General features: G+C 47.3%; 5 protein-coding genes across 5 annotated transcripts; 2 read left to right on the top strand and 3 right to left on the bottom strand.

The window, feature by feature from the left end:
- Positions 1-3: 3 nt before the first annotated feature.
- On the bottom strand, positions 4-3,208 carry EV420DRAFT_1506257 (MFS general substrate transporter). The gene is made up of 23 exons (XM_060471314.1): positions 3,087-3,208; positions 2,602-3,033; positions 2,532-2,538; positions 2,399-2,472; positions 2,328-2,343; positions 2,193-2,273; positions 2,106-2,145; positions 1,988-2,054; positions 1,852-1,939; positions 1,752-1,807; positions 1,486-1,697; positions 1,364-1,434; positions 1,333-1,336; positions 1,130-1,247; positions 1,060-1,076; positions 933-1,008; positions 862-881; positions 782-791; positions 660-728; positions 576-609; positions 489-522; positions 427-432; positions 4-376 (listed from the first exon to the last, which is right to left on the bottom strand). Exons 2-23 carry the CDS (start codon positions 2,847-2,849, stop codon positions 156-158), a joined length of 1,569 nt encoding a protein of 522 aa, XP_060337527.1. The 5' UTR covers positions 2,850-3,033; positions 3,087-3,208; the 3' UTR covers positions 4-155.
- A 58-nt stretch (positions 3,209-3,266) lies between these two features.
- Positions 3,267-4,427, bottom strand: EV420DRAFT_1506250 (uncharacterized protein). Its single transcript, XM_060471313.1, has 3 exons — positions 3,967-4,427; positions 3,773-3,912; positions 3,267-3,724 (listed from the first exon to the last, which is right to left on the bottom strand). The coding sequence occupies exons 1-3, from the start codon at positions 4,202-4,204 to the stop codon at positions 3,701-3,703; spliced, it is 402 nt and encodes a 133-aa protein (XP_060337526.1). The 5' UTR covers positions 4,205-4,427; the 3' UTR covers positions 3,267-3,700.
- Positions 4,428-4,962: 535 nt separating this feature from the next.
- Positions 4,963-6,670, top strand: EV420DRAFT_1743504 (FMN-dependent alpha-hydroxy acid dehydrogenase; the record flags this gene model as incomplete). The annotated part of the gene is made up of 9 exons (XM_060480079.1): positions 4,963-5,201; positions 5,242-5,346; positions 5,399-5,485; positions 5,598-5,780; positions 5,832-5,867; positions 5,924-6,233; positions 6,272-6,376; positions 6,436-6,464; positions 6,523-6,670. 9 exons carry the CDS (start codon positions 4,963-4,965, stop codon positions 6,596-6,598), a joined length of 1,170 nt encoding a protein of 389 aa, XP_060337525.1. The 3' UTR covers positions 6,599-6,670.
- Positions 6,671-7,445: 775 nt separating this feature from the next.
- On the bottom strand, positions 7,446-8,815 carry EV420DRAFT_1635968 (alpha/beta-hydrolase; the record flags this gene model as incomplete). Its single annotated transcript, XM_060476520.1, has 11 exons — positions 7,446-7,484; positions 7,539-7,663; positions 7,717-7,760; positions 7,811-7,891; positions 7,945-7,977; positions 8,031-8,060; positions 8,109-8,228; positions 8,282-8,315; positions 8,368-8,444; positions 8,498-8,675; positions 8,728-8,815. 11 exons carry the CDS (start codon positions 8,813-8,815, stop codon positions 7,446-7,448), a joined length of 849 nt encoding a protein of 282 aa, XP_060337524.1.
- Positions 8,816-13,729: 4,914 nt separating this feature from the next.
- Positions 13,730-14,502, top strand: EV420DRAFT_1635966 (uncharacterized protein; the record flags this gene model as incomplete). Its single annotated transcript, XM_060476519.1, has 3 exons — positions 13,730-13,901; positions 13,958-14,155; positions 14,216-14,502. 3 exons carry the CDS (start codon positions 13,730-13,732, stop codon positions 14,500-14,502), a joined length of 657 nt encoding a protein of 218 aa, XP_060337523.1.
- Positions 14,503-15,578: the final 1,076 nt, after the last annotated feature.

Genomic DNA, 15,578 nt, shown 5'->3' with positions numbered 1-15,578 from the left:
CGATTAAGAGTCACGTGCTAAGACGCGCTGTAAAAATAGATTTCCCGACGCGAAACTTGCGCGAAACCGTAACGCGAGCCCAAACGTCATAACACGACTTGTACTTACTGTGAAGGCGACTGTAAAAAAGAGAAGCGCCATTCACATAAAATGCCTTATATGGTGTACCTATATCCGCTCCATTTATCGCCTTTCTCCATCTTCGCGTCATTGACAGTGGCGAATCGGCCATTCTTCTCAGGCCCCTTCTCGGTAGTAGTGTCACCGATGATCTCGTCCCTCTCTCCCCGGTCCCGTTGCTTGTTCTCCCTTTTCAGAAGGATTAGGTATACTATTGAGAAAACTGCGCCAATGCCAAGGTACAAAAGCACCAAACCTATATGCCTCTGAGCCAGCTGTCCGGTATCCAGTGTAAAAGAAACGTACCATGTCCTGTTATAGGGTGTAAAATTATCAATCAATGAACCTAGACCGCAGGGAAATTTTACCAAGGGGGTACCAAGGTCTATCACTGGCACGGTACTGAGGAGAAAAGAGCTTATTCAAGTAGTTGTATGAATCCGTAGCGTACATACCACGTTTGCGCTGACGGCGCCGTTTAGGTTTCCGCTGTCAGTCGAGTCAGCTTTCAATGAAACCTATCGTTTTGAAGGACGGACAGGCTGATCACCATGGCTAACGTAACGCCCCGCTTGTAGGCTCCTTCGACGTTGTTAGATAACCAAGCGCTACATTTTATGATCAGGTGATTCATGACATTATCAAGAGATAAAAAACCTACATAGTATTCGCTAGACGAGCAGCAAAATCATTCAGTAGAGATTAAGTGCTTGTGAGACCTCAGGTCTCGGCTCTACTCACGATTAATGGGGAAGATACCGCTGGAAACCGGATTCAGCAACAACATAGTCAACGCAGAGGAGTGAACCTACCAGGCAGCAAGGTATACAGCAAAATATGACAGTGCTGCGTTTCTCGATACAATGAGGATAATGTATCCTACGACGCCTACCCGGTCATTCAGTGCAAGTAACCGGTCAAAAAAAAATAAAGGCGTACCAATACCAAAGAAGACCCTTTATTACAGCATTTGTTTATGCTTTCAATTTTGATCGTTAAAACCACTCACAGGTTAAAATAACTACGTCGTCCGTATCTGTCAGCAGAGAAACCAACGATGCACGTTACGATGCAAGCGAGTACATAAACGGGGACCGCCAGAAGATTCGCTTGTGTGGCTTTATAACCTGCAAACACAGTCAACCTCTTCGCCTAGCGGAGGAGTCAATAAACAGAACCTAGCTAATGAAAAACGAAGGAGTCATCAGCCGCCAAGAATACACTGCATCAACACAACGCTCGCCTGATAGATAATGGATGGTAAAAACAAGGAGAAAGAGTGCGTTGGCATAGAGACGCCAGCGAAGACCAACACTATTTCCCGTTAGTATAAGCCGAACGCGCTAGAAAAAAACGATAGCTCACCCCCAACCCAGGTCTTCCAATCAATGAAACTCTGTTTTATATATTTTGCATGAAATTCCTCGCCGTTTGCACTGAACTGGTCGTCTCCCTGCAATCTGCGGATGACGGCGGTCCGTTCTGTTTCAGAAAGGAATTTAGCCTTGTCGGGGAAGTCCTGAATGATCCAAAACGAAGCGACTCCCGCGACCACCGTGACAAGGCCTTCTAGAATGCTGAACGATATGTTTATGAGAACAAGACGTTAAAAACGAGTAGGGTTAACTCACAAAATCCACGCCCAAGCGGGCTTTCCGCCAACTCCCTCCATGTTTGAGATAGCAGCCTACATCTATGTGAGAAATGGCAGGAATAGAACTCTATACTCACCGCTATCAAACCTCCAAATGCTCCGGATACAGTAGCAGCAGAGAAGAAAACAGCCGCCCGAACGCCAAACTCGGAACGTTTGTACCAACTAAAGTCATTGACTGAGCTTCGCCGATAGCAAGAGCATACTGCATACCACGATAGGTAATAGTTGATTCCAGGAAACAAACCAGCTTCGAATGTTCCAAGCAGCCACCGCACACCTATATTCCCAATATGTTCATTGAATCGAGCAATAAGTAGGTTATAGCTACCTAACAGGCTGCTATAATTGTGCACTAAGCCTTGAACGGTCTGATAAATGTTCAGCATTAAGCGCACCATTTAGGTAGCTCGCTTACCATGGTTACACCCCAGAGAAGTATGAGAGTTGACAGCCAGATGGAAGGGCGGAGGCGTCTCAGAAGGATATTCGACGGTACCTTGTGCGGAATTTTCAGTTGAAAGGCTGTTGCCACGATCTCAGTATATGCTACCTCGAAAAATGAATAACTGAGCAACAGTCAGACCGGGACCCTGTAGGCTATAATGCAAGAGAATGGCTTACCTGAAGTAGAATATCGTCAATGCGATGAGATATTGGTTATCTGAGATATGTAAATCTTCTTCGAAATGATAGAGCTGGAACGGAAGAAAGTCGCATCAAATCGCTTTCATATACTTATAGCGAGCACTCAGACCTTGGCGCTGCACAGACGTTTAAAGGAATCGAATAAGGAAATCGCTTAGAAGGAGCAAAACTGAACGCACTTCGCAACGCTTGAGCGATCCAAGAAGCTCAGTAGGTACAGGAAGGACAGCCAGGGCACCAAAGTGATGTCAAGTTTCCGCAGGAGCTTTCTTTCGTCTACACTGCTGACATCAATATGACAGTTGTTCATGTTCATACCGCTAGCGCTGTTGTCAAAGGTGCCAGCTTTCTGAGATGCAGCCGATGAGACTACAGACTCCGAGTCGGTGGTATCGCCAGGCAGCGTGCAAAGGCGTGTGCTATCCATTCTGAGAGTGCTTTCGAATGCGGGACCGTGTTCTGTAGGCGTTGTTATGCGATGGATGGGGTGGGATAGAAGACAGCGACAAATTGATCGTTGAAGCTGCACTTGACGTCGAGAATCGTAATCGTATCGTGTAGATAGCGTGTTCAGGGAACGTTCAAGGAGAAAAGACAGTGGCGCGAAAGAGCTTGGGTTTGATATGTGAAAGCTGAAAGGCGGGTGAGCAAATGTGAGACTCACGATGTCACCAAGAGAGCAATAGAGGCGTGTCACACGTACTTATGGTAGTAAGAGGATAAGAAGAGGTTGGGGCATCTGGGATGTACAAATACACCATCACTGAAGAGCGCAGATCATTCCGCGGGTGCAAATTCGGCAATGGTGATCGTCATGCGCGTCATCGCGTCATCGATGTATACCTCGCCGTTCGGAAAGTCCCCGCCAACATGTGTTCAGGAAAATGACTAAATTTGGCCCTTAAATATATACAAGCATTGTAATGACCTGGGCATGCCACTTTTGAAACCTAGTATCGGAACTGGCGCGTAAAACTAGGGTCACGCGGTGTTCCGGACGGCAGGGCGACATAGTGGTGAAGCCACTGCTTTACGAGAACTGCGACTGGCGCAGTCGTCAGACCAAGAAAAGGCTAGTAAACAAGAGCCCATTCACCCAGACGTCCGTGGTAGTAGGAATAAAAGCGATGTAGGGGCTCAGTGGGGAGGTAGCGATAGCGTCGGCCGAAGAACCATTGATGATGGCACATTGAACAAGGATCAGTTCAAATGGTAGAGATAATGACATGGCAGCGTAGTCTGCTTGCAAGCTCTGGTACGTTTGGGCGACAATTGTCGTCAAACTGCCGAGAAAAGGCCTGCCTTTAACACATTCAGAGCGAAATCCAAGGGAAGAAAGTAAAGGCCTACAAATACAAGCAATACATCGACGTTATCCCGTGACTCTTCGACCATGTTGGCGTCGTGGCTGTTGCTTTCATCTTCGTAGGTTCTCCAAACTCTCGCATTTGGTGCCGTTTCTTCATAAGTAACATCCTCGGGGTATTTTTCTTCGTAGTTGTATAGATCGTTTTCTATTCAGCACCCCAACAATAAAGTCGCACCTTTCTTAGCTACCGGTCTCTTGACCGTCCCAGAAATCTTCTTCGCACTCGCCGCCATAGCAGCATTCGGCAAGGCAGAGGCATGGAACTCATTCTGTTTCTGCTCTCCTCTCTCCTGCACCTCGGATACCTCCTTATCCGGTTTCCCTCTAGCTTTTTCACTTTCTCCTCCTTTGGCCTCTGCAAAGCTCTGCACTGGATCCAAACTCGATGGTCCATCGATTCGGTTAATTGACATAATGTCGAATAGCGGTGGGAAGGAAATCAAGGTTGGGGAGCTGTAAGAGCACAGCCAGTTATATGTGCTGACAAAAAAGAAGGTCGGGAGTCTCAGTCATCATATGAGCGGGGGCTGGAAGCTCCACAGGCCTGTAGGAGTGTTCATGGGAGGAGAGCCTACAGGAGAAAGCAGAAGAGGGAGTATCCGTTTGAAGCTGGATGAGTTTCAAGATAAAAAGTCACAAAGGTGGAACCTGGACCTAGAACACCGAAAAGCTGTGGCCGTGCGCGGCCCGCACAGCCGTTTACGTGGCTTTTTTGCATCCTCCGTCATCGATCAGCAAAAATGTTTAAAAACTGCTGGGCCGTACATCGTTGATACTAGAAGGGAACTTTTCTGAGGCCTCAATATAAGGAATATGTGTTCTGGCGGCATAATAGCTCACACGCTGTGAACAAGTTTGAAGCTTATACATATGGCCAGGCTTCTTAGGGTCCGCTCTGTTTCTCGTCTCGCCATCTCGAGGCTCTCGCCACGGTTATACTGCCTAAGCTTTTTCACGGGGCAGCTATTCTACTCTCACTGCTATAATCTAACAATTGCTACTATATTCTATTGCGGTCGCGGACTCGGATATCTACAGCTGAATGGCAAAACCCCGGTTGGATAGACTTCCCCGGCGTTGCCTTACTTTCCCGGCTTGGATTGAAGGATTTGTCAGGGACTTGTAAAATCTGCCGATTAGTTACAGAATCACTTCTTTGATTCCTTCTATCATGAACTACTATGCACGACTATGTCTTTGCTTCTGGCTCGTTTTCCCTCTTTGCTTCGCGGTCAACATTGACACCGAGGGTCTTCCTGATACTGGCCTAGATACCTCAGACTGGGTGGCAGGAGAGCTACCGCCTCTCGAAGATATGTGGAGTCTAAACGATATGCAAATCGCTGCTAAGAATGTGATCGCGAAGCGTCATTATGGCGAGCTTTTTACGCGCATTATTGGAAATATGGAGTATCTCTAACTTTCTTACTCTTTTCACAGTATATTATAGGACTGGGGCATTAGATGAGATTACTTACCAGGCCAACCTGAATATCTGGAAAAGTGTCCACCTCAACGGCTATAGCTTTCGGGACGTGTCAGATGTTGACCTCTCGTATGTCGAATGATTTGTTATCGCTAGAATAGTTCATACAAATGATCTTCAGAACGTCTATTCTGGGCTACAACTTTTCTACTCCTTTCTTCATCGCCCCAGCTGCCGATGCGGGACATACAAATCAGTCCGCCGAACTGTCACTGGCGACTGCTGCGGGGAAGTCGGGGACTTGATACGTCGTGAGTAGCTTTATGCTGATTCTCAGGCTGTTAACCATCTGTATCTGTTTTTCCTGGTGTACAGCCTAGTATCTACGCAACGAAGTCTTTAGAGGGAATCGCAAATGTTTCGCTAGACGGTCAAATAATGTTCCACCAGCAATACGTTTGGTCCAATCGATCCCGCCTGGTAGATGAATTAAAACGGTTTGAAGACGCTGGCTACAGGGCCATCTTTTTGACCATAGATAATACTGGCGTCGACGGCATCAGGTGAGCGGTCATGGACTAATATTAACTCATGCATTAAACCAGGGCACAAAGATCCCGTTCATTGCGATTCACAGGCGCCGGATACAGGTATCGATTGCTATGCTGTCTTTCATAGTTGCGTTTATCTTAATGTTTTGTGATAGTCCGACTCATTCAGCAACCTTCGACTTGGTCGCTCTTGCCGAGATACAAAACTTAACGTCGCTTCCTATCGTTCCCAAAGGTATCAAAACTGCGGCTGACGCGCGGATATGTCTCGAGCTTGGCTTTCCTGCGATCTACGTGTCTAACCATGGTGGACGTACCCTTGATGGTGCGCCTACGGCAGTGGAGATTCTTCTTGATATCCGACAGAATGCCCCAGAGGTGTTTGAGCGGATGGAGGTGTACGCGGATGGCGGAGTGCGGAGAGGAAACCATGTTATCACGCTCTTGGCGCTTGGCGCGAGAGCCGTGGGTTTAGGTAGGAGCCCAATATTTGGAATATCTAGGGGGAGGAGGGTGTGCTGAGAATGATTGACATCCTCAGAACCGAGTTGGAGACAACGATGCAGTTGATGGGGGAAAACAAGGTCAAAAATATTAACTCGACTTATGTGAGTCTTTGGAACACTATGCCGTTGGCGATCACTCTGACCAAGTACTCCTCATGTAGATCAACACGAAGTTGGTGGATGCCTTACTGTAAGAATTCGCAGCTCCGCAACGTCGCAAACTGACATCCTCTGTAACCTGCCATTAGCCAAGATGCCGAGGCACAAGTTGCAACGACTGCAAACTGTAATGGAGTGATGTACCACCCGCTCACGTTACAGTAGGAATGGAACCGTTATAAACTTGCTAATAGAGATGTAGATAAGCTCGGTACGATGAAATACGATATTATCAATCGCTCAATGTCAAGACAGGAAAAATGTTGATTATCTGAGTTCGAAATCCCGATTTTCAACTCACCTCGGAACGACAGGGAATCCAAGTGCAGATAATCTGAGAAATAACGGAACTTCAAGACTGTGGGTCCTTGTGTTGGGATTTGAAAATTGAGTATTCATCTTTACGTAAGAACAAATAATTTTTCAGACGTTGTTCGTCCGTTTATCTCCTTCGTCGATTTTCATCCGTTATGTTGACCCCAACTACACCAGAGCCGGCAACCAACGACTCGGATATGCTGCTCTCTTGGATGTATAGTCATACAGAAACGATGGGTAATAATTTACCATGATGTCAACTGTCAACGACCAACGACAGTACTCCCATCAGTACTATGCCGCCATTTCCTGGGTACGTCCATAACGGTGGATGTACGTTGCGTCAGTGTAACTCCTTATATATGTTGCGTACTGGCAAAGCTTCAAAAGCTTCTTCCCGTCCCTTTAGTGAGTAGTCTTGTTCATCTGACAATAAGATAGGGTAGGTCAGGCCGATGCCTTAACATTTTCGTATCCACGTTCGGACGACCATCTGTCATTGAGTGCGTTTGTCTCCGATGTGATTAAGATCACCCAAGCGTCCGCGGGAATGTACTATAGATATGTTGCTCTATATCAGTTTGCCTGTCATTGGTTTACGTGACTCTTGCGGCAAGCTCGTGTTCTAGGTATTGGGATGAGAATTAACATGACAAATAGTTTCTACCAGTCAACATTACAAGTAAACGAAACGTTAATCACAAAACGCTGTTCCAACCGTAATATTGTAATACTATTCAATTGTGATCAGTAACAACAGGATGAAATGAATAATATGAGTGCCTACAACGAGGTGGTACATGTTGATACCTGAGCTGGGAATCGACGCTGAGCATGTGGGGTCCTCATTACCAGTGCATGCCTTCGTAGTCTCCGCCGACGGTAGGTCTCCGTTTTGAAAATATTCGACACCTACGTACGACCCAGTGAGATGTCTGTCAGACAGACGACAGGAGCTGAGTTACCGTGATGTTCGTATCCCAGGTCTTCCGATATCATGGTAGGAACACTGTGGGCCTGTGTTAATTGTTGCGGTCATCAAATGGAGCAGCAGCGTACCCATCACTGCCATGTACACCTCGGAAGACATTAGAGCCCAGTTGCGCATCAACGAAATAAGCGTAGGTGGGGTTTCCGGTCCTGCGGAAGATGTTTGTCAGTCACACAAAGACACACCAAAGGATAGTTCGGACCTCGGTTGACCAAAGGTGTACATTTTCACCGGGCTGACAAGATCAAATTTTCAGGCGCATACCCAAGCGGCGATAGGAACACGTACATATCTGGAAAGTTTTGTTGCAATGTGATGCTATATGAGGCATAAGTACTGTGTCACGGAAGAAAGAAGAAGATTTACCCAGCCAGACTGGAAAGCGCCCCGCCCAAGGAATGTCCAGACGTGGCGAGAGTGTAATTGGGATGACTGGCCAACTCTGATTGGATTGTTGCAATCACATCGCCAGCAATGGAGTTCCAACTAAGCGGGAATTCTCGGGACAAGGCCTAAGACTTGAAGCAAAGACAACTTACGCAGTGTGAAAACCATGGTGAACTTGAGTACCGGCTAATTATCCGGTCAGATTCATGGCCAGTCAAAACTGAAAAGAAAAGTTTACTGGGTGCATTGACGCCTTGAATGCTCAGGTCGACGAGCGGAATATCACCGTCGGTTGCTAAATCCTGAACAGTCGAGCTTTTTCACGATAACATCAGTCAGATGTACTTTACACCATGGTAAATACTGACCTTCCTCTGAGAACGATGACGATTTCGCCTTTGGTGTCGTCACGGGCGAGAAATCCCTGAGTATCCGTAGTTTCATTGTCGTATCGTTGAACAAGGGTGTTTCCATTTGGGCTAGCGCACTCGTCAAGATAGGCAGAAGAAGCGTATTGAAGGTAATAGACGAGATCATCGTATGTATCTGGAGTTTATCAATAAGAATTGTGTAAAGAAAGACACGAGCCCCGACGAACTGTTGGACACTGTACAGCGGGGCTGGATTCCACTGGTGGGTAAAGACGAGACGAGAGGAAGAGCGAAGAAAGAAGTTAACCAGAGCATGCTTAGCTACGCCTGCTTAGAATGAGAATGAGAGTTCGACAGCGGTGGCAGCCATACGAGTAAGGCTTTTATATGTGGGGCACGACCATGACCTTGTGGATAAGGACTTGGGTGGCTTGAAATGACAGGCGCATATCATAAAACTGGGATGCCCTTGCTTCTCTGTCGTGAAGTACGGCTTTACAACATCCTAAGACGAGTATCGTCCTCCTTGTGTCATAGTGTTGATGGGTATGGCCGAAGATCTTTATAAATCGACTGCACGGGGTATTTAGATCAAAAGCCTGATCATAGGAACCTCTTCGGCAATTATGGACGAGACAAATGCCATGCTCAAGGGATGGTTAGGAAGACAGCGAGGCTGCTAAAAGAACGAGTACTCACTCAGCTGGCCCGTTTTGCGATATCAAAGATCGAGAGAGCGCAAACTTGGCAAGAGACATCAATAACTCGGAGGTCCAGTAGAATGACAGGATATAAAATGGTGCTCTCTTCCATAGAGATCAACCGTCAAGTCAGGAAGTGAACAGACGCCGGTTCGGAGGAGCTTCATAACTGCCGCCGCATTGCTTTGTCGAGTAAAAAGGCCCCCGGAGTTCGAAAGGACGGAATACTCACTTTCCGTGAGGTGAAAATGATCGGACGATAGACGATGCAATGGTTATCATCTACCTGAGGGACGATGATGGTGTCAATAACGAGTTTACTGGATTCTAATTTACGCGGCGTACCGCTTAGATCGTTCTATAAATGTCCAGAAGTCCCGATACTACACTGCAGCTAACACCAGTGCACACGCCATGCCGCAGATGTATCGAGCGTGGTTCCTCTGTTCCAAGTTTTACCGCGGCTTTGCAGTCAGACAGGCGTCTCCCCACGTGGAGGTATAAGTAGCTGCCAGGACAACAGATCATAGGCAACGGTCTGTAAAGTAACGTTTTTTAGATGGGCGAATAAAAGAAAGAGCCTTGTTCAAGATGTCGCCTCCAGTCTAAAACGTACGATATTCTGCAGGGATTGACCTCAGAGGGGAAAAATTTGACATTAGTCGTTGTTTTCGTGTGTTCGATAACAAATGGCCAAGTCGATGAAGGGAATGATGGTGGTACAGGTTCGAGCCCCGTTTCGACTCGTGACCACGAACGATCACGGTTATCCGACTGACCCATAATGCCGCTGTCAATGTCATCGACGTCCATGCCCATTACACGCGAATTCCACGACTTGTCTACACACCTGAGCGGCTAGGTTAGTACTCCACTTCTCGTAGCTCTGTGGTGGCGTTGGCAGGCAAATCAAACCAAATAATCATTGCCATCAGCTTCTGTATCCTCTTAACATCAGTTTGGCGCACGGACCTCGCTGCGTATGCGTGGACTTGGTGACATCAAGCTTAGCATATTAGCGGGACTATTAGTCGGATCCAAAGGCCCGCAAGGACGCCAGATTCCTCGATGACAGAACTGGGCAAGCTGGCAAAGTGCTCGCCTTGACTTCAGCGCCGTAGTCAGCGGCCATCGTGCCCAAGGTACGTTGCAGGTAATAACCAAAAATCTGTCTCGCTAACCCATCCCGGGTAACAGAAATTTATCCTATCATAGTCTTGACCTCGGCTACGCTGTCACGGACCACCTAGACTAGGATACTCGTGTCACTCGTTCCTAAATCTCCCATTCCGCAAGGAATCCGTTCCAAGGTTCTGCTGTTAGTCATCGTCATTCTCACGTCGTAAGTGGTTTTCCTCATGGATCACTTACCGGATGCTGTAACTTAGGCTAGAAGCTATGATAGTGCGCTGGACAGTCAGAGACAGACCGTTTCAATGTATGAGGGATAAGGCGGGTCCGCATTGGGATATTTGGTCTAGGATCAATGGGTCATCAATAACTGTTGCTCTGACTATACAACACGCATGCCATCCATGTTGTCTCGGGTCCAACTAACCCTCCTCGGTTAGCAGGGAAGCAAGGATCGTCGCTCTTTCGTGGGAAGCAAGACATCCGGACATTTATGTTGGTATACTTTCCTGCCATTTCTGCTCGACCTTGGGAAATAATTTTATGCATCATTCCATTCAATAGGACCCAGGAAGGTTCTGCTTGCCAGTATCAAGCTAACCAGGAGGATCTCTTCATTAAACGGATGTCTATGTAAGAATTATCAAGGGACACAAATAGACAGACAAGGATTACGGTATGTTTTTTTCGAACCTTATTCGTGCTCGGTTTGGAAACCACAAAGATAACGAGATCAAAACTCCGACACAACGCGCCTTGGATTTCTTCAACCCACCTCCTTAAATTTCTCCACCAACTCATCTCGCCCTCAGCCTCATCCGTGTCTCGATATGCCTTATTATGAACTCCCCCCACTCAGCGACGACCTTGATCTGAATAATTTTGACACACTCGCGACGAGCTCCAAGAGAGCCCAGAGTCTCGGCCCACTTTGGTTTATTCCCCCCCGCTACAAACCCACGCGTTCCAGTAAGGCTACTCGTCCCCTCGCTGCACCCTACGCTCACCTTGACTCAACAGACACACGTCTGGACGTAATTTCCATCCGTCAAGCTCGGTACCGGGATCGCCATGCACGAACTGTCCCGGTGCAGGGAAGTAGCAGCGATGAAGACTCAGATGACACGGCGATGGACACCTCGCCGGATCTGTATGGGAGCCCCCGATACATGCTCTCTGCAAGTAATGCTCCAGCCGCGCCGTACAGTACGCTGTTTTTTCTTTTTTGGCTCTTATGCTTGACGCGTGCAATTATAGCTCCACGCGCATTTTCTTTCCCACTCCACACCCAACAACAGCAGAGCCATTCAATGAGGCCTTCCTTCCCTTCGTCGAGCTCGGGGCCAGTTCGTGAGTGGAGTCGCTATTCTTCTTGCGGTCGTACTAATTGATATATTGCCCTTAGCCCATCGAATGTTCCCGCCCTATGCTTATGAGCTGCCTAAACCCGGCCGCAGCTATCAATATTGACCTGCTCGACTTCAAATCACCGCTGTTCTTCTGCTCTGTAGCTCTTTTTATAGTTGTCCTCATGCATTGCTATGGTAGTATCAATCATCGAACAAATAGTTGGCAATGGAAGTGTAATGTTTCCATTTATCCCGCAATTATTTATATTATTATGATTTACTATTGGTATACTCGAACTCTCCCGTAGTAACTCCAACTTGATACTCGATTTTCAAATTATAATTCTTTTCCATTTTATGTCTTTGATTCGTTGCCCATCGTCTACTCGAAGTGTAGAAAAATAGCAATTTAAGCGCAGCAAGTGGCTAGGTCATCATTCTACTAGCTAATTCTCAGAGTCCTCTGAAGCTGAATGTGCGAAAGTGGTCACCGACCAATCCGAATACGTAAGCTCTTCGTGTTCGATGTCGCAAATTGTCCAAATGAAGATCGATCAACTTGTCCTCCCACGACGGCATGGCCTCTGCACCCTTTTCCTTCTCCCGTTGTTTGCTGACATCTGTGACTATACCGGATTTATCAAACAATGTTTTCCATGCTTCCATTCTCAGGACCGCCTCGTGCGTACCACGGCCCTTAGGCGACCACTATATAAGGACGCGGTGTGGATCCAAAAGCCCACGGTGATATCGCTTCCCACTATACGGGTACCACTGTACTGAGCACCTGGATAACGTTCTATCGATATCTCGTACTTCCTTTGCATACCAGCAGTCACCTGTCTCTGGATTGCCCTGCCCCCCCACACGATTCCTGACACAATTATGTTGTTCATGCATAACTATAACCAACTCGGCCGCACGACTCGGACAAGGACAATGCACTGCAAGGGTCAATACTGGCTCGTGACTACTATCTTTGGTTCTCTCGGTCTGCACGCTTAAGTCCTATCCTGTTGCACTCCTCTTGGTGTTCACAACGCGGTCCTGATGCCACACACGTTCTCCGCTAGCCAGTACCTTGAACATCACATCATATGAGCGCTCGAACACGTTGCCAGGTTCACTGTTCTGGGTAATCATGTTACTTTTATGTCTAACGCCCCATTAATACTTCCCTGGATGATCGTCAGTGCGGAAGCTGCATCAATATTTGTCCTGAGCGCGACAATGACCCCAACCGTGTACCATGGCGGCATGCTTCTTTTCCTTTTTTGCCAGTATCCTTACTTTCGAATCTCTCGATGACAAACTTGCGTCGATACAAGGTACCGGAGATCTCCTAGATAAAAACTCTATGTGCGCGCGCATAAAGTTCATTTCTCTTGGCTGAGCATGTTCCACAATGATGGGAACGTCGGCAGACCGGAACTAGTGACAACACTTATCCGGAAGCCCTGGCTGCGGAATAATTGGGGTGGTTCTGGTCTTCGAAGGTGTTCGCGTTCAATGCGAATCGGGTTCTTAACTTATGATCGATAGTCATGGACGTTTTCGGTTCGTCAGCAGGACCAGTCGGAGCTTAGTCCAAGAACTGCAACTTCAAGAATATCAGAGAGGTGAGCACCTTGTCAATCAAGTGAAGTTCTGAGACCACATCAATGACATAGGTCTTAGAAAGTTGAATTGAAGTTGAGCCTCTTAGAGTGCTAATTGCACAACGGGGATGTCTCATGCTCTGCATCAATTTCTGCCTGTCAAGCCACCTTCGTAAGGGCATCCGGTTTCCCACCAAGTTTACCTGGTTTGTCTGTTTGATGCGCAACCCGGCGATATGTCAGTCTGGTTTGTATATCATTACGTCTACTTCCCGGTGGCGTCAAGAGACAATATGCCAGGTTACCTTCATGCACCTAATTACCATTTAGGTGTATCTAATACCACCGCATTCGTGGGAAGTCATTAGTACCTATAAATCATTGCATTGTTGACTGATTATGCGTTTAACACTCTTCCTCAGAAGGCATCATTGACTTGCTACTGTTAGGATGCCTCGAAATTGGCGCACTACACTCTTCCTTGCTACACAAACGGGCACACAACCTGATGAGGTGATCTACCCTGCTCTCTCGGACGAATTCGAATCTCCCAGTCTCGACAATGTGCCCTTAGATCCTATATGGTACAAATCGCCGGACTCTTCACGACAAAATGTGTCAGGTATGCTCCGTCCATCGACTGTATATAGCGGCAGTCTTCTGATGTTATGGTTACAGATACTCACCTCACGTTGATGAAGATCAGGCGGATGCAGCGCCGTGAGAAGGAGCGTGCTCGAGAAGAGCCCGAAGTGATGGAGGAGGAGTCGCTCGCAAATTCGCTTGCGGCTATTAGCATCGACTCTGAATCGAATAACGTGCAGGAGAAGTCATCCTCGGTTCGTTCCTTCACGAGTACGTTCAAGCCACAGTATGGTAAGGCTGAATAACTTTCGTTGTTGGCCAGGTCGTCACTGATTGATTGTTTCTTTGCAGGTACACGGGCGCTAACGGGCAACGTTCTGGAGCCAGAAGCTCATCCATCCCTAGGGGATTCTGCTTCAAACGCTAGCTCTGAGAGGAGAAGCAGTCAAGGTACGTCTGTCTTCATTCCCGCGTACCTCATCATATACCGATCCGTTTTTTTCCGACCCAGCCCGACGGAACAGAAATTATCATCCCTATCAGTACCGTCAGCCATCAGTAACCCAGGACGAGGGACATTCGCCATGATCCTCTATGCCTCGTTTACTCTCCATGGAATGTTTACCTACAATTGGTAATCAGTGGATGACCCTGTTGGGCGATCAATTTCCGGGTCAAGGGAACTCGGGCGGTCTCGCAACCCGACAGGGCGTGTAATCTTATATGCAGCTTGTATGCAGCAGACTATCAATGGATTTATTAATTAATAACTTTACATCCCACCATCTTCGAATTCGACAACGCGGTCAATATGCACATAGCCTCGATTTTTTGTAAACTCTCTAACGGGTACGTCCGATGTTCATGGGCTTTATTATGAAGGGCGACTGCTCTTTGCTCGTCCTTTAAGCCCCTCTCGGATAACTGGCATCGGCTGGCTGCTTACCTTCAAGATTCTTAACCATCGAAAGAATACTATTGTCTTTGTGGTTTGGACCTCTTCAGAGTGTTCTCAGGATCGCAATCGACTCTGGCCCAGTTCTTTCAGTATCTTGCCTTTTTAAGCGGTTGCGTCTCGCTAATGGTTGTAGTCTGTTTCTTTGGTAACAGAGATCTGGATGTGTCTTTCCGTCTATCAGCTATGATGACGAATGCTCGACACAGCGTGCAGATCCTCTTCGTTCTGGCGATGCACTGGATTTGGGTCTATATATGGCAGAGTAATTCAACTCGTTCCCGTGGCACGGGCTGGTCCTTCTGCTCACAAACGATTTTTCACATCTCTAGCGATTTTCTATGCATCCAAATATCTTATTGCTTTTGTCTTCAGTGTCGCTGGCCGTTGCTGTTCCACGAGATTGGTCAACGTGCGTTGTCGTAGCTCAAGTATCATCTCATGGCTTCATTAAAAGATTCTCCAATGACCCGATGGGGTCCATGAATTGCAAACCAACGGCTCAAACCGATGGAACGCAGCAAGCAATGATCGATTGTAGGAAAGGGTCAACCGGGAGTAAGAGGGACATTTCCACGTATGTCATCGTTTCGCCCGGGCTTCTCATTGTAGAAGGCTAAACATTCCTCAGGCGAATGTACATTGAAGGAACGTGTTCTTCAAAAGAGGACTACGATAAATACTATCAGGAGGCGTACGACAAAGCCAAGAAGTCATGCAGCAATGGCCATCACGCTGATTCTGACTACCACCACCAAT

Source organism: Desarmillaria tabescens, assembly GCF_030435595.1.
Source record: "Desarmillaria tabescens strain CCBAS 213 chromosome Unknown EV420scaffold_3, whole genome shotgun sequence".
Lineage (NCBI taxonomy): Eukaryota > Fungi > Basidiomycota > Agaricomycetes > Agaricales > Physalacriaceae > Desarmillaria > Desarmillaria tabescens.
This window is presented reverse-complemented; position numbering and strand designations above follow the sequence as displayed.